The sequence below is a fragment of the Saccopteryx leptura genome, chromosome 5 (assembly GCF_036850995.1).
Source record: "Saccopteryx leptura isolate mSacLep1 chromosome 5, mSacLep1_pri_phased_curated, whole genome shotgun sequence".
In the NCBI taxonomy this organism is placed as follows: domain Eukaryota; kingdom Metazoa; phylum Chordata; class Mammalia; order Chiroptera; family Emballonuridae; genus Saccopteryx; species Saccopteryx leptura.
In genome coordinates, this window is record NC_089507.1 from 14,619,468 (window position 1) to 14,645,277 (window position 25,810).

General features: G+C 48.9%; 1 protein-coding gene across 1 annotated transcript in view; it reads right to left on the reverse strand.

The window, feature by feature from the left end:
* Positions 1-22,014, reverse strand: part of ADGRA3 (adhesion G protein-coupled receptor A3) — a 114,680-nt gene extending 92,666 nt beyond the window's left edge. The window contains 2 exon segments of the mRNA XM_066384744.1: positions 21,631-21,842; positions 21,844-22,014. Coding sequence (XP_066240841.1) covers positions 21,631-21,842; positions 21,844-21,879 — 248 coding nt within the window. The 5' untranslated portion in view covers positions 21,880-22,014.
* Between the last annotated feature and the right edge of the window lie 3,796 nt (positions 22,015-25,810).

Here is a 25,810-nt window from a genome sequence, read left to right on the forward strand (position 1 = left end):
TGTAAGACATCGGGCATTTGCGAGAAAACACGGCGGGCTTCTGTGAAGAATGCATGTCGCACGCAGTGCCTCAAGCGCAAGCTGGGGAGTTCCATGCGACTGGACGTCATCGCAGCTAGAAAAGGGTGAGGGTCAGCCCTGGGCTCCTCCCCTGCTGCTGCTCACCCGCCACCCCGGCCACTGTGCTGCCTCCGGACAAGGCCAACAGCACCGGCCCCGCCACGCCCAACTGTCCACTCACAGCTGTTGGGTTCCTGAAGATCTTTTCCTAATTTTTTATTTCTACTTTAACATGTTGCTAAAGTAAATACAATTACCTGAAACCCGTAACTTCACAGATGCTGTTTAAAACAAATATTTTTTAAAAAATGAGATTAAAACTGAGACAACACCGTCCCCGTCCCAGTACAGGTAGTTCACAGCGGCAGGTGAGGACGATGGCACCCGCGTCCAACGCTGGGAAACCACTGTTTCCACAAACAGAACAGACCACAGAGCAGAACTGAAGTTCAACAACATCACCAGCCACGGACCCCTCTGACCAAAGGCAGTAAGAAATCACCACCTGCTCTATCAGCCCCCTGTTCTCAGACATTCGGACAGGACACTGCGTGCTGCACTGAAGATGCTTACTCAAGTGTATACGAGCATTTCTAACACTTATGTAACCGATCAACTCCCCACCGCGATCACGATGCCACGGCCTGCCAAGCCCCCTTTGCAGAAAGTCGAACTACACGTCTGCGGACGGAGCCGTGGCGGCGGGTGGGTGTGGTCGCTGAGAGCAGGCCAGTGAGTCCACTCCTGCGCCTCCCGTGATAAACCGTCACGTGAGCCCCTCTCCCGCCTTCGGTGCTGCGATCCACACCTGGGGTAACTGTGCTCGCTGGTTTAGATCAGGGCTCAGCAAACTCAGGCTGTGAACTGCCGTGAGAAACAAAGTTGCAGGGTACACAGCCATGTTCACCGGGAGGAGCAGCTGCAGCTGACTGTCCGCCCGGACTCCCTGGGCCTGGACGGAAACGGTCTGCCCACTCCCGGCGGAGCGCACGGGTTCTCAACTCTGGCTGCAAACCAAAATCAGGTAAGGAGCTTTAAAAAAAATACCAAACTCTTTCTCCACCAGTTCACTCAGAATCACAGGACATGGGGATCTGACGTTATTTAAATTCCCAGGTGGGCTTTCCTAGTGCCCCTATCACCCGCCTGCAGGGGCGGAGGGCACCACTGAGCCCTCTCATCACTCAAGCTCACCACGCTCCAAGAGCACGGAGGGCTCTGACCTGTGCAGAGGCCCGAGGGGAGACAAAGGTGCCCACCCCCAAGGACCCAGCAGCAGTGGGAGAGAGGGAGCAAGCTCAAGTCTGCTTGTAACGACATGGACTATGAGACGGTCCACCGGTGACACTGCTCAAAAATAGAGAGAGATAAGATTCAATGACAGCACAGGAAATTAAAACTTTGTGAAAAGGCATTAACTTGACTTTTAAAATTCAGTAGATAAAGCCAGTGACTACTGAGAAGCAACTCAAGAACAAATCTGAAGCATACTCACAATCATAGGCGTTCCACAGGGCAAACATGGCTACAATGACAGAAACAAAGGCAATCTCTCTGCAGAGGGTAGAACAGAGGTTACAGGCTAGCGAGCGCTGTGGGGAGTGAGGGACCAGGGAATTATTATTTAACTGGCACAGGGTGTATGTTGGGGAGGATGAGCAGGTTTGGAAGGTTCGGGTATAGACTGTGATGACGGTAACACAACACGGTGAACGCCACTGAACTAGCCCCTTACAGATAGATGGTCACAATGACAAATGTTGCGTATGTTTTATCACAATAAAAGGCTAATGTCTAATACAGATATGTACATAAACCAAAACCAAAAAAAAAAAAAAAAAAAAGGAAAGAAAAGAAATGTCTCCAGTTTGAAGACGGACTTGTAGAAATGAACCACGTAGCAGGCAAGCTAATGGGGGGAAAACGTACACACAGTTCTATTCTAGTAAAACTTCTGAACTTCGTGATAAAGGAAAGACCCTCTAACTCTCCAAACAAACATGAAAACACGGGCACTGTTATTATTTGGTTTTAATAGCGGGTGGGGTTCATATGGGAAAATTAATCAGACTAATTAATCAATCCTAACCCTTTCCCATACTCACAACTGTAAAGCTAGTTTTGTCCCACCTTGTGTTGTCTACAGATTTGGGGAATTAGGGTGGAGTCCAGCGTGCTCCCCCAGCCCCCTGAAAGCTGTTTGCAGTAGGACTTCCAACATCCATCTCTGCAAGGTGAACCATTATGTAAAACGAAGCATCAAGTCAAGGATATCAACAGCTGACACACTACATGAGGGTCACGATATAATTTATATTCAAACAGACACTGAGAATAAAAGGAGTGCCATTAATATCTACACAAAGCTAACAGGTGTCAACCTGGGCACATGGTCACCCGCAACTACTCAAATGGTTCACTAAATAACATTTCAAGTTTCCAGACATTTTTATTAAAGACCTGACATTTTTCTAACAACCGTTTTTCTTATGATTATTTCAGTTTATTTGGCAGTTTCATAAATAAAAAGGAAATAATCTATATTTCTGCTTTAGCACTGAACAGTACGTTTACATGTAATTAAATAGCTCAAGAAAAACAAGGTTTTTCTGCTACAGTAGATATCTTTCAAAACTGGCTAGAAATGAACAACTGTTCAGTAAATAACATTTCATCTTATCTTATGAACAAATCAGCTCCATGAGCTCAGGCAGCCCGTTTTCCAAGGTGTGGATACATCATAAATAACACTAGATGCTTAATATTTACGAATATAATAAAAGCAAAATTTTTGCCATTTTAAATGAATGGAGAGCTTTCTACTAAACCCATACTGAAGTTCTTTCAGGATCTTTGATTTTTTAAGCTGCAGTTCACGATGGACCAACTACTCATTAACTGAGACTATATCTGAGGACCTACTGTGCGCTGGGAGTGACACGAAGGATACAAACAGGAACCTCAATGACTAACCGCACACATGCTTCTAAGTGCCAAGTGCCACCAGAGGAATGCACTTCTAAGTGCCACTGACCCCAGATGAACAGAGCAGGGAAAATGTTTCTGAACTTAATTTTTTTTAAAAAAAAGTAGAAATCCAAAAGGCTGACAGGAAGAGAAAGAACCTTTTCAACAGAGATAACCTGTTGTGTTCCCTTTCTGGGAGGGCCTGGAAATGCCCTTTGGCCATTATAATGTGCCAAAGGCATTGTGAGTATGGACTCTGGAAGTCAGACTGCCTGGGGTCAAATCCTGGTTCCACCACCTCCGGCCTGGGTGCCCTCAGGGAACTAATGAGTGTCCAGTCCACGCCCTACTGCCTCGGGCACAGAAGAGGGATCATACTAATGATGACCTCACTGGGAAATACAGGAAGTAACTAAGACAAGACTTCACACACTTAGGACAGGATCCAACACACTCAGCAAACATTACCTGTTATTGTTGGCCCGTGATTCTAATGGATTGTCTGTCTTTTTCTAGTAACTTGCAGGAGTTCTGACTACATGGGAACTAGCTTGTCCCCTGAATGCAATCTCCCAGAGATCCTCAGGCAGCTGGTCCGAATGCCGGGAGCCGCTCTCTATGAGAAGATACTTGGATTTTGGAAACTATCACTGAGGAGTGAAAGGTTGAGCTTCCTGGTAAGTGTAGAATCTAAATAATTCTAATGGTAAAAAGTCTCTTGAGGCTGTAAATTGAGGTGGCTGAGCCCTGTTTCAAAGTAGCTGTTGAAACTCCCAAACAGGGAAGATAGTACAAAAACCCTGACAGGGCCCTGGCCGGTTGGCTCAGCAGTAGAGCGTCGGCCTGGCGTGCGGGGGACCTGGGTTCGATTCCCGGCCAGGGCACATAGGAGAAGCGCCCATTTGCTTCTCCACCCCCACCCCCTCCTTCCTCTCTGTCTCTCTCTTCCCCTCCCGCAGCCAAGGCTCCATTGGAGCAAAGATGGCCCGGGCGCTGGGGATGGCTCCTTGGCCTCTGCCCCAGGCGCTAGAGTGGCTCTGGTCGCGGCAGAGCGACGCCCCGGAGGGGCAGAGCATCGCCCCCTGGTGGGCAGAGCATCACCCCTGGTGGGCGTGCCGGGTGGATCCCGGTCGGGCGCATGCGGGAGTCTGTCTGACTGTCTCTCCCCGTTTCCAGCTTCAGAAAAATACAAAAAAATAAATAAATAAATAAATAAAATAAATAAAAAACCCTGACAGTACAAAAAGCCTTGAGATCCTGAGTATAAAACCAAATAAAAAAAGCAAAACAAAACAATCTAGTCACTATCAAAGTTTTGGGCTTCCAGGGCCACCACCTTCTTGTCCAGTGCCAAGTCCTCAGTCCCAGCACTTGCCTGTGAAGCTCACACAACATTCCTGATGGCTCCTCCCAATCGACCTACTGGTGCAGGACTCCAGGAATCTATTGGCCGGACCGGTGGTACTACAGACGTGACATCATAGCCAATGATGACCCCAAATGCACCTTCACAGCTGGTGGTGGGATCATGACCAGGGACTGGCCTGTTCTCTTAGAGGGAGGAAGTTAGGGGTCAGAGGTCAGCAGGGAACTCCTGTGACACAGGATCAGCCAGAACACCGGTGTGGAGGCCTCAGAATAAATAGGTGATGACACAGGCAAAGGGCCGGGGGCAGGGGCAAGGCAGGGAAGAGTAACTGTGATTAAGAATCTGCAGGATGCTCACGACGTGTGGAAATAAAAGGGGGGAAACCGTGTGTGTGTGTGTGTGTGTGTGTGTGTGTGTGTGTGTGTGTGTGTCTGCGTGCATCTAGTCACAAAGGGTATCTTCACTAGGCTAAAAAGGGTCTGTTTCTAAACACTGGGGACACAGCATAGAGTCCTGTGGCACTCAGAAGTTCCGTCACGCAGGCTGGTCTGCTCCATGAGCTGGCATGTTAAGAACCTCGATTCCTATCTGTATTTCTAGGATGAAGATGTGTTCTAAAAATCTATATTCCAGAGGAAGAAATGGGGATTTTCAAAGAGACAGCCAGAGTTCAAATGCTAAAACAGCTCCTCAAAGTGTTCAGATATTGAAGAGAGAAACTTAGAGGAAAAAAAAATTTTTTTAAATTAAAGCCCTAGCCATTGGGGTCAGCGGACAGAGCACTGGCCCAGCAAGCAGACGTTCCGAGTTCAATCCCTGGTCAGGGCACACAGGAGAAAGGACCGTCTGCTTCTCTGCCCCTTCCTCTCCCCTTCTCTCCCACCCTTGCTCTGGCAGCCAGTGGCTCGGCTGGCCCAGCATCGGCCCCCAACGAGGGCTGCTGGGTGGATCAGGTCCGCAGGCACGCAGGACTCTCTCCTCTCCTCTCACTTAAAAACAAACAAACAGAAAAGCAGTCAGCAGAGGGAGAACAGAAGGCCCAGGGGATCAGCCCCAGGAAGTGAGGGCAGGTCTGAGCAGGCAGAGTGGGGCAGTGAGGACTAGGAATGGTGGGGAAAGACAGGCCAGGCTCAGGATCCAGGCAGGCCAGGGGCTGAGGACCACAGAGACCCAGCACCCACCTCTCACTCCCCACCCCCCAAGAAAGAAGCCTTTGCATTTACAACTACTATAATGCAGTCAATGAGTTCTAATAATATGACCCAAGTTTCATTAAATGTCCCTATAAAGTCTGTGGATTTAAAAAAAAAAATCTCAGTTATCTTACCAGGTTTGGTTCTGTAGGACACGTAAAATCACAAAATTTCAGCACAGAGACCTTAAAGATTAGCTAGTTTAAAACGTCATTTTACTATTCAGGAAAGTGAGGGCCAGATCAATAATGATTTGCATAGGGCCACAATTCTCCTTTGTTGCAAAGCCAACTGGAAGCCCTCTATCTATCTAGTCTCCTGGCTATTCCCTCTGTATCCTCCGTTCCGATCACCTTTATCAAGTAAGGGACAGGAATGCCAGCTGTCTGCTTACCCGGCACAAAGCTGACTCGTAGCAGTAAACCCTCCCTAAAGAGAGCTGGAGTTAAATGGCTTCTTTTCACTTCAGACAAGGACCTACCAAAAACACAAGTCCCCTCCCCCCCAATGATGTGACTACCTCTCTCATCTACACATGGCAGCTAGCTAGGTTTGCGATAGGGTCCTTTAGTATTCTAGGATAAAATTTCCCATCTCAAGGATACAGGTAAGAAAAGGACTGATTATTTAATGATTAATAGTACTACACTGCAAACCTAAATGTAAACACCCCTGGTCATTCCCTAACCACTTGACAAACAATAAAAGGGGATGTTAAAATTCTTTCCTTTAACAGTTAGCTACTAGGACAATCTACTCTGGGTGAAAATCCTCAATTACCATTTTCCCATCACTTAGCTCCCTTGAAAGAAATCCTGTCAACACACAGTTCTCTGCATCTTCTGTTCTACAAAGGTTTACCCCAACCCTCCTGCTACAGGGAGCATCATTTAGGTTTGTCTGTGACGTTTACGGATATAACTACAGTGAGAATTACAGGTCAAGAGGTCACAATCCTGGCCAGAAGGACCAACTTACCTGTTCACTCTCAGTTGGCACACCTGTAAAATGGGAGCAATACCAACCTCAAGAAGGTGTCTTAACAATCGTGATGCTGTATGTGGCACAGTACCTGGCACCTAACAAATATCTGAGTGCCAGTTGTTATTAGAACACTTATGCCCTTTAAGGGCACTTATAAATAAAAGTTCTGAAGGCCAAGAAATTCTACAGACATCATAGGTTTCTCTACTCATGGTAGGTCGCCACATTTACCAGACACATTTTAAGAGAAAGTCAAACTAACATCAGAAAGAACATCTTTTTAACTACGTAACCCAATCACGGTCCCTATAAGATCAGATCAGAACTGGAAAGAGTAGGTCTATCAAGTTAATTCCATTAGAAAGCTAAGACGTGTTTTCTGGAATATTCTCTTGAAAGAACAAATGAGAAGAAGGCCAGGATCTTTCGATTTCTTTACTACCCTGCAGCCCCTCCCACAGCAAAACAAATGCGTCACTGGCACATAAACTCAGCCAGAATAAAACACGACCACAGGCTTACGAACTCTCACAGACTAGCTGCGCAGCAATGAAATTAAGAAAGAACAAGAGAGAACTCGAGTGGGGCGGGCCGTGCTGACCTCCCAGAAACACCTGCCTGGGCACAACGGGAGCCGGCTCTGCATCGACTGCAGGCCGGGGGCGCCTTACACTCTGCCTTCCCTGTACAGGCTAAGACCGTGTAGAAGGTCCCCATAACCTCCCCCTCTGCTGTGACCCACAGGGACAACAGGACACCTGCGATTTGAAAGCCTTGATGATTTGCTACGATGAGAAATGATGGACGTACTAACACAAGATCCTGAGGACATTACAAAGGTTAAGAAAGAAGAGGAATCTAGAGAGCAAAATAAACAAATGAAGCAGAAACAGCTTCACAGATACAGAGAACAGACTGCCGGGGGGGGGGGGGGCTGGGTGGAGGAGGTGGAGGGGCTGAGAAGTCCAGATTGGTAATTACAGAACAGTCACAGGGACGTCGAGAACAGCCCAGGGCATAGGGTCAGAAATACCATAAGAACTACGGGTGGTGCCTGGTGGGTAGGACACGTCCAGGGGAGACCCCTTCGTACATTATGTCACTTACATCTAACCACGACGCTGTCTACCCGACACTAACATAATATAGAATGTCAACTGTGGTTGAAAAATTAAAAAGAGAAAAAATACATAAAACAGAAAACTGCAAATAGCCATGAAAAGAAGAAAGCAGGCCTGTCAGTTTTACAGTCATGGATCACCCTAGTCTGTGGTTGCTAACTTCTAGGCTGATCTGAGGGACAAGTTTTCCAACTTCATCCCCGAGACAGCAGCACAAACACTTCTGGTTTTAGCAAGGAGCCCTGAAAAATCAAGTCACAGTAGAAGAATAAAGCAGGGTTCTGTAAGAAGGCAATCAACTCAAGCAACCTGACCAGGCCGTGGCGCAGTGGATAGAGCATCGGACTGGGATATGGAGGACCCAGGTTCAAGACGCCGAGGCCGCTGGCTTGAGCGCGGGCTCATCTGGTTTGAGCAAGGTTCACCAGCTTGAGCCCAAGGTCGCTGGCTTGAGCAAGGGGTCACTCAGTGTGCTGTAGCCCCCCCCCCCCCCACCGCCCCGGTCAAGGCACATATGAGAAAGCAATCAGTGAACAACTAAGGTGCTGCAACAAAGAATTGATGCTTCTCATCTCTCTCCCTTCCTGTCTGTCTGTCCCTATCTCTGTCTCTATGTCACAAAAAAGAAAAAATCAACTCAAGCAGACAATCTCTATTGCTCACAGGTTCAGATGGAGGACCCCTGTTCCTGAGAGCTTTCTCTCACAAGGTGGGCCATTCACCGGGAGCGGAGGGTCCCAGGTCTATCCCAGCAGGGAAACTGTGCAGACAAGCCAGCCGTTACCTTGTAAGAGCTTCTGAGCCCAAATGACATTAAATGGACGAAATTCAATCACAGAGTGAGTGTGGTAACAGATGTGGTGACCACCAAGCGAAAAGGCCCAGGAGAAGTCACAGGTAGTGGTGAATAAAAGGTGTCTGGATCTAGGGCCGGCAGACACTGGGCAGCGATGGGCTAGAACTGAAACGAGAGAGACGTAAAGGCCCAGGAGAGGTCACAGGCAGTGGTGAATGAAAGGTGTCTGGATCTAGGGCCGGCAGACACTGGGTGGCGATGGGTTAGAACTTTTAACGAGAGAGACGTAAAGGCCCAGGAGAGGTCACAGGCAGTGGTGAATAAAAGGTGTCTGGATCTAGGGCCGGCAGACACTGGGCGGCGATGGGCTAGAACTGAAACGAGAGAGACGTAAAGGCCCAGGAGAGGTCACAGGTAGTGGTGAATGAAAGGTGTCTGGATCTAGGGCCGGCAGACACTGGGCAGCGATGGGCTAGAACTGAAACAAGAGAGACATAAAGGCCCAGGAGAGGTCACAGGTAGTGGGGAATGAAAGGTGTCTGGATCTAGGGCCGGCAGACACTGGGCGGCGATGGGCTAGAACTGAAACGAGAGAGACGTAAAGGTCCAGGAGAGGTCACAGGTAGTGGTGAATGAAAGGTGTCTGGATCTAGGGCCGGCAGACACTGGGCAGCGATGGGCTAGAACTGAAACAAGAGAGACATAAAGGCCCAGGAGAGGTCACAGGTGGTGGTGAATGAAAGGTGTCTGGATCTAGGGCCGGCAGACACTGGGCACCGATGGGCTAGAACTGAAACGAAAGAGACGTAAAGGTCCAGGAGAGGTCACAGGTGGTGGTGAATGAAAGGTGTCTGGATCTAGGGCCGGCAGACACTGGGCAGCGATGGGCTAGAACTGAAACGAGAGAGACGTAAAGGAATGAAGACCATGAATTCAAGCTACTCTTCCGGAAGTTTAATCATAAAGGATGGGGGTGGCCACTCCAATGTGGTGCTAACAGGAAGAATTTGGGGGAGAGCAGAGGAAAAACAGGACACAGCTCTGTATGCTGAGGAAAAACATCATAGATGAGGGGAAAAGTTTAAAATGTTGGAAAGGTAAGTGGTAATTTCTCAAGAAGTAGGAGGAAACTGGATCAAGAAAATGGGAAAAATAAAAGACAGACACTTTTCACCATCAAATGAAGAGGGGGAGTTTAAGCCTAGACCTTGTGGGTTGAGTATCCAGCTTGGAAGAGTCTCAGACTAGATACTTTGTCCAGGACAGATAAATCATGGCACGTTAAGATTAATGCAAGATTCTTACCCCAGTCCTATCTGAGGAGGGAAAGAAAAAAGGGGGAGGGGCTAATGGGACTTCTTTAAACAAAGACTTCCTGAGCGTTTGTGTACTATACGCTGAGGACACAGATATCGCCCTCAAGAGTTCACAATCTGGCAAGAGAGCAAAGCCCGTAAATAAATAACTTCAAACAGGGTGACAGCTGCAGTAATACAAGCAGACACGAGGCAGGAGAGGATCTCAGGGACTGAGAGTCAGCCTAGCCCTGGAGTTCTGGCCATAAAGGGAGAGTTGTAAATGCTTGATCTTGTTTAGAGCAAGCAAGCAAACAAACAAACAAACAAAAGGCAGGTTAAAAAAGCAGATGAATCCAACAGAAAGCACATCCGTCTCAATCACGGTCCTGGAGACCGAATCCACCACCCATCCATCTCTTCCTGCTTCTTTCACGGGAGAAAGCGTTGGGGAGAATTGCACAATAAAAACAAAGAATGCTTTTAAGTCTTATCGTGATGGGAAGCGAATCAATTTAATTAGACTTGGATTCAAACAGGCTTAAAGAAAGAAAAGTTGAACAACTGTTATTTAAAAAAATCTGTTCTCCTGTTACACCTCTTAGGCCCGTCTAAGTGTCCTTCTATTAAATCGAAGGAGGGTTGAAACCCAAGTGTCATCCAACACAATTTACAACCTGCTGTCCAGCTGGCCACAGTAGGAGGCCAGCACAGAAGTGTCTGTTGGTGTAAATGCCCATCACTGTCCTAGGTGCTACAGTTGCAGCTCGGAGCACACAAAGGCTCTGACCTCCACAAAACTGACATGCTAGATGGGGCCGAGTCACATCTTCGGAACCTTGTTTCCCACTTCAGAAATGTGTTCCTATAGGGAGTGAATTTAACTCCCAATCACAGGCTGTGCAGTGTGCTCTGAGCTGGAGAGTGCGGGACAGGGGAGCACAGGGGAGCTTAGGTTACCCCAGGGATCCTCCGTAGGGAGCTTGCTTACTTCTCCTCTGGGCAGACACTCGAGCCTGCAAGTACCATTCCTGAATAGCTGGGAACCGCACTTACAAAGCAGAACTACCAATGTGCTACAACAATGTCATAACAATTCTAAAGCAGAGATTGTGCGGACAATGGACTACTACTCATCAGTCTTCTTCCCATGGAATGTTCTAATTTCACAAATCTAACCCCCCACCCCCGCCGCCCCATAGCGATTACTTAAGAACTAAACATTTCAAATACACACAACTATTCAAATATTATATAATGTAAACTGAAGAAGGAAAAACATGGGCAGAAGAAAAAAGGGAGGCAGATGTCCGTTTTTAAGTTTTATTTAAACTAAGAACCAAGAATGTCAGTCACCTGGACCAATAAAGAGCTAAAAGCAACTAGTAGATGCCTGAGACACGAGATGACGCCAACTCACAGCCTAGCAAAGCGTGTTGTGCCTTGTCAGAGAGGACATCTCTTGTGTCATCTGCCCAACAGGCCTGCCAATCTTCAAGTCAAGAATACGACAAGGGCCTGACCAGGTGGTGGCGCAGTGGATAAAGCGTCAGACTGGGATGCAGAGGACCCAGGTTCGAGACCCCAAGGTCACCAGCTTGAGCGTGGGCTCATCTGGTTTGAGCAAAGCTTACCAGCTTGGACCCAAGGTCGCTGGTTCGAGCAAGGGGTTACTCGGTCTGCTGTAGTCCCCCGGTCAAGGCACATGTGAGAAAGCAATCAATGAACTAAGGTGTCGCAACGAAAAACTAATGATTGATGCTTCTCATTTCTCCATTCCTGTCTGTCTGTCCCTATCTATCCCTCTCTCTGACTCTCTGTCTCTTTAAAAAAAAAAAAAAAAAAGGAATACGACAAGGATGCCCACAGCCCCGCCTCCTTAAGGCCCCACCAAAGCAGCAAGAAAACAATGAAAGAAATATATTGCTGGATGATGAGCTGTCTCTAAACATCTCAAGAGGACCGGGGTGGGGGGTGGCTTCTGGAAACAAAGTTTACAGAGAAGGTTGCCAAATATAAATGACTCTTCCGTGGACACATCAAAAATATTACTCTCTTACTTACAGTCAGAATGCAAATTAAAAGCAGCTCTTTTTATTTATCAAACTTGTATCAAGACTGAAAAAAAGAATTCCTTCCCAGAGCAAGCACATCCTTGGAAAACTGGACCTCTCATTGGCTCTCCGTACTTCTTTATTATTTCATATTACTCATGCACTTTTACCAGGAAATAAGCCTCAATTTGCAATCTAAAGTAAAACATGCAGACTGCACTCAGGCTGGGGCCATGTGTGCTTCGTTGCCCGCTCCCCAAGTTATCAGGACCTCAAATGCTGGTTTGGGCAACTGCTGGATGATGTCGGGCCCGTTCAGTTAATTCGTTCAGCATGCGTTGATATTAAATCTGGCACAAGCACATCACTCCCCACTTTACAAAGAGTCGTTTTTCTGGTCTCCTATGAGTGAGGCCCAATGCTAAAGCTCTCAGCTATCTGTCCTAAAAAAAAGGTCTCTTGACTTTGATCCTTCTTTGCTCCGCTTGGTACTGCCCCTCCCTCCCAAACGAGGCAGCTGCCCTCAATTTGTTCCTCTGCGCTTTCTTCTACCTGCTCTGTTGCAGCTGATGACCACTGGTGACAACGGTTAACCCTTCAGATCACTGGGCTACGAAGCAACAGCTTCTCAACCCAGGTGACATCAGAATCCCCTGCAGAGCTCTAAAAAATACCAAAGGCCAGGCCCCAATCTTAAGCAATAAAATACAGCATAAGGTCCCTGGTTCAGGCATCTGAGCTCTTGATGCTCCCACGTAATCCAATGCAAGACCGAAAACCTCAACATCAAACTCACCAACCAGGTTACAGGAAGGTGGAGAGAACTGCTCCCCTGACCCCTGGGCTGAGATGCGGGGCCCAGGGCCGTGGGACTGGGCCTGAGCACCCTCCACACAAACATCATTACTATGCACACGTCGTGACGTGAGAAGTCCTGGAAAGAACTGCCCGCCATCCGCAGAGGATGAGATTGTGTGCTACAGGACGTCTAAGACATACTAGGCAGGGAAAAGGGTTCTGCGTTTTCTTTTGCTTTGTTTGTACTTTTTCAGGGTGACACTGGTTAATAACATGATATAGTTTTCAAGCGTACTGTTCTATAATATTAATACAACATCTGTATACGTACTGTGTGTTCACCGCCCAAAATCAAGACTCCTTCTGGCACCATTTATCCCCAGTTTGCCCTCCTGTACCTCCTGCCACGTCCCTGTCCCTCTGGTAGTCACCACACTGCTGTCTGTCTGTGCGTTGCTTCATTTGTGGCTCAATGCCCTCACCTCTTCCAAGCAGCCAGTTCTTGGCCCAGCTGATGGACAGGCAGGGAGAGCAAGGATGGGCACTGAACAAAGAGTTCTACCAGTCCCTTTAGCAAGGTGACTCCTAAACCAGTTCTGCCAACTGCTTGTTAGAAATCCAGTGCCGCCTGACCTGTGGTGGCGCAGTGGATAAAGCGTCGACCTGGAAATGCTGAGGTCGCCGGTTCGAAACCCTGGGCTTGCCTGGTCAAGGCACATATGGAAGTTGATGCTTCCAGCTCCTCCCCACCTTCTCTCTCCCTCTCTCCCTCTCTGTCTCCCTCTCTTCCTTTCTCTCTCCTCTCTAAAATGAATAAATAAAATAAAACTAAAAAAAAAAAAAATTAAAAAAAAAAAAAAAGAAATCCAGTGCCTTTAATAAGTTCTAAGCCCACCAATTACTCGCCTATCTCCCTGCTGGCTTAGCGGAGGGCACAGTGGAGGAAGATGCAGGCTAAATCTTGTCATAAAGAGCCGGATGTTCGAGTCCAACCCGAGAGATGCCTGACAGATACCGTACAGCTTGAAGGCAAGAGGCAGAGTTCCAGGAAGGGATACTAGCATAAAAGACTAGGAGAAAGTTGGTCTAATAAGCACCCCCCCCCCCGCACACACACACACACACACACACAAAGTCACGCCCAGAGACGAGAAGTCACATCAGCTCACCTGAGTCCACAACAGGCGGCGTAAGCAACGGATAACTGTTTGCACAATGGATGCAAAAGCAAGCAGTTAAAACTGTAGGGTACAAATTATCAAGCATGCCACTGTTGAAGAGTATGTATCAAAGTAAATTCTGGTCTTTGGATTGTCTATGCTGTATGAGGAAGTATGAGGAAGGCGCAATTCAAACCTGGGCTTGCAGCTTGCAGACAAAGAGGGAGATGAGACCAGGGTGTTGGGGGCAGGAAGAGGGGTTGTTCTGGGTTCTCTTTGTAACAATCCCTTAAACCATCCATTTGTTCCCTTCACGCCCTCAACAGGAGGACCCAGAGGACAATAAATGCTTCCCTGGGTGAAAAGCTCCATATTGGCAATGGGTTCAACATAATACTGAAAGTGGCCACGACAGACACGCGCCTCCCGTGGGGTGCAGATTATATCTCCAACATGGAGGAGAGCCCCTCACTAGACGTGCAACGTTTCTTAAAAAGTTTCATCATGGAAAGGAAAAATAAAAAGCTTGCTTGGGAGATGCATTGCTTACTTTTGTAAAAACTCCCTCTTCAGACTAAAAGTGTCTGCACTGGAGCAGAAATGCAAGCTAAACCATACACAAAGCATTAAAATGGTATTGAGTGTTAAAATAAATTGAGTCAGACAACAATTAAAAACTGAGTAGGTTTGCACCTACAGTTTCCTAATTTTTGCAAAAACCAAGTTCGTCAGGGACTAAAATGTAAAGAACTCTGTATCGTTAGTTTTATCTGTTTGAGAAAAATGCTGGCACACAAACTGGTTGTGTTCTCTGGACTTTCAGACTCCTCTGCAGGAAGACAGCCAGCACTGCAACGACTGCCTGCAGAGAAGTAGCTGGACGGGAAGTCACTGAGCACGCTTATCAAAGAAACTTCACCCTGTGTCATTCTGAGTTACTCTGCAGAGCTGTTACCTGCTTTTTTTTTTTTTAAGCCATCTTTACAGACTCCTAAGAAGTTACAGACACTGTAACTTGATTGGAGCAACAATTTCCCAACGCTGCTGTGTTCATTTGTTCCTGGTATTTTGATTTCTGGGTTACTGCCAAACCCACCAGCTTCTCTCATATACTCCCGATGCTGGAGGACTGTGAACAGGCAAGAAGCAACAGGAGTCCGAGGCGGGGTCAGGCACCACGTGCTCGTAGCATTGCAAAAACTTGAGACCTACACTCATCAGCCAAATGCCTACAGCTGCCCAACATTCTGCAATATTTCTGAGCATCCTGCCAACATACTGTCTTACACGTGTGCTCACCAGACACATAAGACCACAGGGGTCATATATAACTGTAAACAGAGTGAATATACCCCTTCTTGAACTGGGGGTGAGGGGTTCCTACAACTATGACACGCTGACTGAGCTAAACTAAATGAACAGATGCTCGCATCTGCCACAACGGGGTGGAAATTAGAACTGGCGTCCCTCTTCCAGCCCCCACTTGTCCTGACTCCCCACCACACGGCTTCACCTTCCTTAGCGTTGCTCTGGTCGATAAAGATCAATTGCGTTCCCACACATACTACAGGCACCCCCTGGACAGGCCTCACGGTCCTCCCTCCGAGCCGAAGGGTGTTCCGAAAGTAGCGTCAGCATCCTAGGTGACACCAGAGCAGACGATAAGCCAGGGGTCCCCAAACTTTTTACAGAGGGGGCCAGTTCACTGTCCCTCACACCGTTGGAGGGCCAGACTATAAAAAAAACTATGAACAAATCCCTATGCACACTGCACATATCTTATTTTAAAGTAAAAAAACAAAATGGGAATACAATATTTAAAATAAAGAACAAGTAAGTTTAAATCAACAAACTGACCAGTATTTCAATGGGAACTATGCTCCTCTCACTGACCACCAATGAAAGAGGTGCCCCTTCTGGAAGTGCGGTAGGGGCCGGATAAATCGCCTCAGGGGGCTGCATGCGGCCCGCGGGCCATAGTTTGGGGACCCCTGCGATAAGCCCTGCCCAGGTTCAGAGAAATAGTGACAGCCAGTTTACAGCAGTTGAGCTGGCCTGTGAAGGACCCAGGATGTACAGAAGCAGGGACTCCGGGTAAGAGCGGCCGAGGTCGCTGAGGCACACAGGACACAAAGCACAGACTGCTCGGGGACAGCAAGAGCCACCTTCTGGTTAAGCAGAGAATCTGTGGACAAGCCTGGTCCTTGGGAGAAAGAATCACGTCCTCTCACCCCTGAACCCTTACCACTCGGCACTGTGCCCACAACATAACGGTACCACACTCGACATGCGGGAAAGAAACACTTGGTGCTGTGTTGGGAAATAAGGCTACAGAGGTACTGGAGGCCAAGCAGCTGTGGTGAGGCTTGCTCGCTTGTTTTCCAGCTGCATGCACGTTGCATGAGTAGTACGTGAGCATGTGGCAAGAAATCACGTGTGTGTGTGCGCGCGTGCGCGTGTGTGTGTGTGCCTCCCAGTCCTACATAAGGCTGTGGGAACTTGCCCTCCAGCTGGTTTCACCGATCCTGCCCGTGAGGGTTGGTTTCCAGTTCACTCACCGGCTCTTGTGAGAATCTAATCAACGGGAATGATGTTAACGCCATTCAGCTCCGTGGTTCTTCTGTCTGCCCGCATCCAATGGGAACCTGCTTGGCCTATGACCACTGGCGTTATAAGTAGTCGGACCTTAAGATCTTGAATTCCACGGTAGAAACCTTACCCTTGACCGTGGGAATTCAGGCCCCAGTAGCTTGCTGGGGTATTCACGAACTTGCTCCTGTCTCTTGTACTCACCTGGCAAAGCAGCAACCTGGCCGATCCAAACTGTGCGCATCTCTAGGCTGAACGTAGCTGGGGAGAAACACCTGTGAGACCACCTCCCTTCGAGTCTGATCACACAGCGAAAATGGACATGACTCCACCCTGTTGACATGTCTGCAATCCCAACAGCCCCCTTTCCCACCTCCCCAAAGGACCACCCCACTGCTCTTCCGCCACGTACAGAGCCCTCCTGCCTCAGCCGCTCTGTGCTGAGAAGTAGCGGCCACGGGGCCGGAAAGCCCTCTGCACCCCACCTGCACGCCCGGTACCTGCCCTCCTGCCTCGGCCCGCTCTGTGCTGAGAAGTAGCGGCCACGGGGCCGGAAAGCCCCCTGCACCCCACCTGCACGCCCCTTACCTGCCCTCCTGCCTTTCTGCTCACGCTCGCCACCTTCCCTGCTAGCCTGTGGCGATGACAAGTCCCTGCTGCCACCAAGAACCAAGCCCTCTGCTGCGCACCAGCTCCCAGCCCACCTCACCTCCCATCACGCACTTCCTCTCCCGAGCAGACCTGCTCCGACACTCGCATGCCTTCCTAAGAACCCTCCCTTCACGCCAGACTTCGCCCTCATCAGGGCGCTGTGATCACCACCTCATTGCGTTCTCCCTTCACAGTGCCCGCACCTGCCTTCCATGGCCGCTGGCCCACAGCTATGGCTCAGGGAGAGCGCTGGGGGGTCCAGGGGGTCCAGGAGGTCCAGGGGGCTGCCAACCCCCGTGGTCCTGACTGTTCTTCAATCTCAGCACCTCTCTACGGGGGGGCCCATTCCTGTCTTCGCACCTGAACTCCCCTTGGCTTCTATGACCAGATCCACCCCAGGTGCTCCCCGCCACCCCAGCAGCCCCTTCGCAGGCCCGTCCCCTGCACCAGGGTGCCCCTGCCTGCCGCGGCCACCTCCTCCAGCCTGCCGCACACTCGCCCCCGCCGGATGGATGGACCTCAGCCAGACCCGGGTTTGAAATACCGCGGCTGACCACTGGTCCCGGAAACCTTCCCAATCGTGCAGGGCCAGGCACCAGGCGTGGCTGCACTCCACTCCGGATCGCCTGCTTCCCACAACTCAGGCCCAGGGTTCCCTCCGATCAATCGGGCCGTGCTCACGTTCTAACTCCGGAAACATGAAAACAACCCATCGGTGCCTCTGCCGCCCCCTCACCCGTCCCCTCCTCAGGCTTCCTAAAGCATCGGAACAGTCAGTCCACAGCGCAGGATTTACGACTTAATGACAGACACTCTGTAATTGTTCCCTAAATGCCTTCTTCTCTGGGGCAAGTCCATTCTCCCCAAGGAAGTTAAGTTTCCGAACAACACAAGCACGGCTTTCTGGGGCGTCTGGGGTTCTCCAACGGCCAGTTCTCTCATAGCAAACAAACATGAGTTTCACAAAGTAAAACCAAAACTCACGTACTATTTTAGTCTGTTAAGCAGTCTGAGAAAAAAAAAAAAAAATCTGGCTTTTGTCCCTGAGTTACATGATCAATCATAAATAAATTTAAAAAAGAATAAAACAAAAAACACCTTTGTCTACAATCACCATGTAACATCATGAGGAAAACACTAACATCTGGAAAAGCAAGGGCTAAATCTGCAAAATGCCCTATCACTCAAGTCCTCAGAATTTTTAAAACTTATACTGAGCAGCATGCCACATACAACGTGAAAATTTAAATTATTTACCATATTCCTAACAAAAGCATTCAGTGGGGCAAAGATTTTATTCAAGGTGTATGCAAAAATAATAAACGCAGTTTAATCCCTTAATCCAAAAGGCTACATGAGATACAGAGAACATGTGTGGTCATGCCAAGAATTTCTGCTCCAACTCTCTATAAATGTGGAAACGAGCGTTGTTCACAATTGAAGAGTCTGAGCTTTAGGCTATGTTTAAGTCCCCTTCATCCGCTATGGAGGAAAGGCCTTATTTTTCATTATTAAAATAAGTTCTATCCTTGCCATCCTCTCAACCCCATCCATTTTCAACTGAAAGCAACTGGCCATACCTATAAGACTAAATCTCAAACCAGAGAGCCTGCCTGTTCTCCACTGGCCCCTAGCGCCTCCCCTCTGACTAAATCTCAAACCAGGGAGCCTGCCTGTTCTCCACTGGCCCCTAGCGCCTCCCCTCTGACTAAATCTCAAACCAGGGAGCCTGCCTGTTCTCCACTGGCCCCTAGCGCCTCCCCTCTGACCACTCTGTGCAGAGGATGGACATGGGCCACTGACATTCCAGCAACGTCAACTGCATAGCACTGCAAACTACACTGCCCATTCCACGCAGGCAGGCAGGCTGGGGTCCCCCACCTCCCAGCCCCTCACCATTTCCTTCCCAATTATCTTTCTCATCCTTCTCAAACTGGATCAGGATCCTCCGTCCTTCCAACTGTGCCCCAAAGAGATCTTGGTTGCCCAGCTCTGGGTTCCTTTTGCTACAAGCACACCCCAATATTAGAGCATTTACCATATGTTCTGGGACTTATTCATGAATCTTTCTCCCCGAATATCTCCCCAAGTACCTGGTAAAGAAAGACTACATTTATATTTATATCCTGCAGTGACTTGAGTCATGTATGCCAAGAAGTGATGTCCAAGTCCTAACTTCTGGTACCTTTGATAGTGACCTTATTTGGAAATAGAGCCTTTGCAGATGTAATTAAGTTACGGATCTTGAGATGAGATCATCCTGGACTCGTGTGGACCCTAAATTCAATAACTGGCGTCCTTATAAGAGAAAGGAGAGTATCGGAGACACAGAGTGGGAAGACAGTCATGTGAAGACAGAAGCAGAGATGGCAGGTGATTTACCACAATCCAAGGAAGGTCAGAAGCTGAAAGAACCAAGATTCTCCTGGGGCCTTGGGAAGGATCGTGGCCCTGCTGACGCCTCGATCTCAGACGTCTGGCCTCCAGAACTGTGAGGGATGAAATCTGTTTGAACAGACCCGTCGGTAGTAATTTGCTGCAACCCTGGGAAACGAACACCCCGTCCAAACCTCAACATGCTGCTTGCTCCCCAGGGGAACCGCTCAACGGACACTGGGTTGAAGAAGAAAAATGAAGGCAAGAGGGAAAAGAAGCATCAGAGCTACAGGAGAGAATCCAGGACATGGACCCCTGCCCCCCGCCCCCCCCCCCACACACACACACTGTTCATTCACTGCGAGAACTTGGGCAAGTCATTCTTCACAGTGACCCTCAAATTCACTCCCTAGAGAAAATGACGGAGCTGGCCTGGAAGATTCTCCACCCGTCCAATACATCTGGAACCAACTTCATCCAGAACCCAGAACGTCAGCTTTACTTGATCCTTAAATAAATTACGAGTTCTTGCCAAGTAAATTTTATTAATTTCAATTTCATCTAAAGAACTTTCAGGTGCAAAAATATTGGATTAAAATAACATTCTACGGGCATTTATCTTTTCATCAGCTCATGAGAAACAATAAAAAAGTTGAACTTCTAATATTCTGAAAAGTGATTTTTCTACATTATCGTTTTGGTTTTTTTTCTCCTGTCTGTAAAGCAAAATCAACAATTTACAAGTAGTTGATCAATACAGATGGAACTGCTGAAGCTTTGGAAAAACTCGACCTAAACTTGAATCAGCTTTAGCGCCATTGATCCAGAACCCCAATGTCCCATGACTAATTCCTGAGAGCAATAAGGGGGACCTCCAACAGGGGCGCTTTCTCCAGTTGGCTCAAGGCTGTAATTAAGGTCCCATACCCCGAATTTCCACTTCAAAGAATCTGGCTAACAAATAAATAAATACAGCTGCTGCCATTACCAAATGCTCAAGTGTTGGTAAAGGAGTCAAACAAAACAAAAACTTTTACTCACTTTCATGCCTCCATAAACACACACACACACACACACACTTCAGTGTTCAACCTTTCGTGATTTAAAGGAACAGAAATGAAGGTGTCAGTAATGAGATTTTATTTATTTTACCCAATACCCTGCTTAATTTGGGTTAAATTGAAAACCATATTTTCAGTTTTTCATGGGTCCTGCTGCTCCCCTGGAGCACTTCATGTTTTTTATAATGTTCTTGGGTCTTTTTTTTTTTTTTTTTTTACAAAACCAACCAAAACAACATAGGGGAAGAGCCAAGAGACTCATATTTCACTTTAATAAAAGATCCATTAGTAACAGTTTAAAGCTTTTCCAAACCAATTCACGGTTCAGAAAATACAATCAAGAGTCACAGTGGCCAACTGTTCGGCTGGAATCCGCACAACCACGCTTGCGAACTGGCCCGCGAATCTCAGCACACTGACTGAAGTTACCAGACCAAAAACTTGCCCTTCCAGGTGGCAACTCAACCCGAAAACTAATCCCTCCAGCTGGAAGGATAACAGCCCCACAGTGTTCAATTCCGAAGTGCTCTGTTTCGCAACCTGAGTTCTTACACACGAAAACGGGGGAGTGAAGACTCTCCATCTCAAATGTTTCTGGTCCTTAATAACAACTCAATTTTAAAAGGTGCTCTTTGATCGTACTAAAACTAAGATAGTTCTGGAGATTGGGGAATCACACACAGGAGGAGCGTTCTGAATCCTGTGTTGTTTGGATATTGTTTTATGTTGCAAAAGAGCATCCGAGTGTAACTTAACGTGCACAGAGCTAAGGACTGGCGCTCGGAACCCAGCGCAGTGCTCTGGAAGCCCGAGCACAGGATGAATGGGCTGCAACTCTGCCAACTGCATGTTTACTCGAATCCCCACGTGGCACGCGCGGCGACCGAAGCGCTTCGCCCGGCCCGCGCCTGGGAACCCGAAAACTTTTCCTTTGCAGAGTCGCGGAGCCGGAAGGCGGCTCGGAGGCAGCCTCGCGGGCTAGCCCCCGAAAGGCGCCCGGGCAGAGCCCTCCGCCCGCCGGCACCCTGGCCTGCAGCCTCCTTCATACAAAGGCGCGTGGCTGCCGGCGGGACCCGTCTCCAAAGCTGCCCCCAGAGCGGCGGCGCCGCCACCAGGAAGCCCCGCCGGGCGCGTCCCGGGGGCGAGGGCTACTTACAGGGTGACCGTGCGGTTGGGCAGCGTGTCCGGGGGCAGGACCCGCGCGAGCTCCAGACTGCTGCACACCACCTTGCCCTCGGCGGCGCCCGCCGCCCTGCCGGCCGCGCGGGGCCGCCCGTCGTGCTTGCAGCCCGGGGGCAGCGCCGCGGCGCCGCGGCCCCCGCCCAGCAGCGCCAGCAGCGCGAGCGGCAGCAGCAGACGCGGCGCGGCGGCGGCGGCGGCCCCGTCGGCGCGCGGGCGGCTCCATGCTGCGGGCCGGGCCTGCGGGCCGAGCGGCCGCCTAGCGGGCCGAGCCGGCGGCCGGGAGGGCGGGGACGCGGCGCGGGCCCGGCGGCGCCCGGAGCCTCATGGCGGCCGGAGGACGGGCCCTCCTCGGCGCCGGCATGCTCCTTTGTCCGCTGCAGCCGCGCTCGGCCTCCGGGGAGCCGCGGGCTCACGGCAGCGCGGGTCGCAGCGCGCTCTGCAGCTCGGCCGGAGCGCCGCCGCCCCTCGGTGGCCGCCGCCTCCCGCCCGGCCCGGCCCGGGCCCGCGGCGGCCCCGCCCGCCGCCGCCGCCCGGCCTCCTCCTCTCCCCGCGCCCAGCCGCCCGCTCGCGGCTCCGGGAGGAGGGGCGCGCGCCCGGCCGCCCCGCCCACCGCCCTGGGGCCCGACCCCGGCCTCGGGCGGGAGCTGTGGGGGCCCCGCGGGAGGACGGTCACTCCCGGAGCGGCGGGAGAAAGTTCCTGTCCGAACTCCAGGCGGGGTGGCCACCCTCCGGACAAAGCCGCCCCGGCCGCCCCCTTCGGCCGAGGAGCCGGCTGGGCCTGAGTGTGGCAGCCGAGCAGGGCTGATTATGCCGAGTGAAAGGACAGGCGAAAAGGGTCCCAGACCAGCTAGATCGGAAGGACTCTCCTTCCCACCGCTCTCCCAGGAAGGGATTTCAAACCTCCTGCCACACTGGAAGTAGTCTCATTTGTCCCAGATACAGCAGAGCTGGGAACTTGTTCCTTGCCAAGAAAGTGGACTCCCAGACGTTTCTGGCTTTCAGTAACTAACTCTGGCTTTGACTCCTGCAAAAGACGCGTTGAGGCCTCCCTGAACCAGCAGACTTTTAAAAGAAATTCCCTTGTGACATCCAGTGATATCAGATGTAACCAGTTAGAGCAATAGTGAGCAAACTCGCCAAGAAACTCCAGCTAAATACATTACATACTCTTCTATGTAAGGCTGCCTGCCCCGCCTTAACCTTTGCAAGATCAGGGTTCACTTACCCTATGTTTAAATATTTACGAGAAGTATATTAAACTAACATTAAATATAGTCTATTCTCCTGCCTTGAGAAATATACCTTAATAAGAACCTGTAAGGCCAGGCCTGTGTACAGAGCTCTCAGATACCTTGGAGTTCCGCCCTGGAACATGGCGAGAGAAGAGAACCCCGCCTCAACCTTTGACCTAAGCATTTCCATCACTGTTGCTCCCTGTGCCAGCTCCATTGTGAACAAGAGGGGCTTTCTGCATGTGTGGACACCCCAGCCCTCTCGACCAAACTCTGTCCACACCCCTGGTCTGCCCCTTGGGCCTAGGAGTGCGCACACAAGTTGTTTGGTCTTCCACTTTGGAGGACACTTCTAGGAAGAGCCCTGCTCCAGGCCTGGAAATAACCTTGGGAATTTTTCATCAGTGCATTCCAGGGTCCTGGGTGCCTTGAACAAGGTCTAGAAGTAGGAAGGGGGTACAGGCTAGAGGAGCACATTGCTTGGCCCTGGAGATTTTTCACTCCCTTGGAGAGCTAGACACTGCCCTCTAAAACCCTTGCCTGACTCTAAGGCTTCAAGGCCAATACTACCTAAGGCCCCTACAGAGTTTATTTCGGGAACCAATCCACAGAAATCCATTTATAGGACAAGAACTTTCTCAATAGTAAGTAAATGGCCTTCGTTTAACATACACTATGCCGTTAAATTTAAATACCACTTCATTTGACCAACATTTCTTAGATTCAACTATGTAGACCTAACAGCACCCTGGCTAATACTATGTCCTATGATAAAAATGTTCTAGGTCTGGGCTGTCCAATATGGTGACTATGCCGGCTGTCTAACACTTGAAGCTAGAGTGAGGTAAGAACATAATTTCTCACTTTATTTCATTTTCATTCATTTAAATTTGAATTTCATTCATTTAAATTTGAATTTAAATAGCCCAAGGTGCCTCGTGCCCACCAAGCTGAACACTGCTGGTCTCAATAGTGATGAGGAGAAAAAGTGGGAGATCGGCAGACACCACCATTAAATAACTTTCAATCCATTAGTAAGCTTAGATGGCAAACTGGTGCTTCTGTGTTAAGTGGCTAAAACTGGTCACATTTCTCTTGAATATATTTCAAGTATTTTATTTCCAAAGAAAATCATTATCATCATCATCATCTGTTTTCTTTATAAAGATAAAGACTTCTTACTGTAGCACTACAGGAGATTTTAATACCCATGTCATCATTGTCATAGCCACAAATTCTTACATGAACTTAGAATCTGAATGTTTTCACATAGTCTATTTCAGCCTATTGTTGAATAATGCATGTCTCTTTTGAACTTTGTTTATCACAAATACTGACAGCAATTTGGTACATAGCCTCATTCTACTTCACTATAGGTGAGAGAGTATGTAAAGCATAGAATTATCAGGAAAAAAAAGGCTATTTCAGGTGATACTATGACTCCAAAGAGAAACATGGAGGAAATGTTTTATGATATGGATAATTTCAGTCATTCTTGCATAGAAATCACTCATACCAGCCTCCAGCCTGAGCAGGTGGTGGCACAGTGGATAGAGCCATAACCTGGGACGCTGAGCACCCAGCTTCAAAACTCCGAGGTCGCCAGCTTGAGTGTGGGGTCGCCAGCTTAATTGTAGGTTCATAGACATGACTCCATGGGTACTGGCTTGAGCCCAAAGTCACTGTCTTGAACAAGGGGTCACTGGCTCAGCTGAAACCCCCTGGTCAAGGCATGTATGAGAAAGCAACGATGAACAGCTAAAGTGCCACAACAAGTTGGCAAGTTGGTGCTTCTCATCTCTTTCCTTTCCTGTCTGTCTCTTTCTGCCTGTACCTCTGTCTGTCCTCTCCTTCTTTCTCATACTAAAAAAAAAAAAAAAAAAAAAAAAGCAAGCCTGACCAGGTGGTGGCGCAGTGAGGAGCATTGGACTGGGATGTGGAGGACCCAGGTTCGAGACCCCGAGGTTGCCAGCTTGAGCACGGGCTCATCTGGTTTGAGTGAAGCTCATCAGCTTGGACCCAAGGTCACTGGCTTGAGCAAGGGGTTACTCGGTCTACTGAAGGCCTGCGGTCAAGGCACATATGAGAAAGCAATCAATGAACAACTAAGGTGTCAAAACGAAAAACTGATGATTGATGCTTCTCATCTCTCTCCGTTCCTATATGTCTGTCCCTGTCTATCCCTCTCTCTGACTCTTTCTCTCTGTCTCCATAAAAAAAAAAAAAAAAAAGAAAGAAAGAAAGAAAGAAAGAAATCACTCGTACTATCTTTGAAATTAAATATCATAGATCACAAAATAGCAGAATATTAAAACTGGAAAGAGCTTTAGAACAGCACTGTAGTTCTTTGAATGTGCACAACTCTCTGTTACGTTGAACCAGAGTGGGTTCATAAGATGTGGTACGTGAATCCACACATACAAAGATCTCAGAGGATGTTACTGTCTGAAACTTCCTGTCACTCATCCTCGGTCACACCAAAATCTTCACTTTCATTAAGCTACCCCAACCCTGGCAGCTGCTTGCAGGACAGATCTATCTGCTGCTGTTCCTCCCCTCAGGCGTCAAGAATATTCTACCGTTTGAAGTTGCAGGACTTAACAGTTCCCTTCAAAGTTTTTACTGGGTTTGTGATTGTCCCACTTTCGAACACACCATAGAAACTGTTTTGAGAAATCGCTTGTAACCATATTCATGTACACACCGTTCAGTAAAGCTGCATTGCATCAACTGCTGCTGTTGGGATGCTAGATGGACCACATTCCAAAGCGTCTATGCTGCAGATCCTGTCTTGCTATGTTATGTAAGGCTTGTAGGAGATACCAGGGAAACAAACACTCAAAGATGCTTTGTTTTTCTTCCTAACGTAGACATTGTAATCGCTATGTGTGTGAATCCATATGTAATAAGTATATGTGTGTG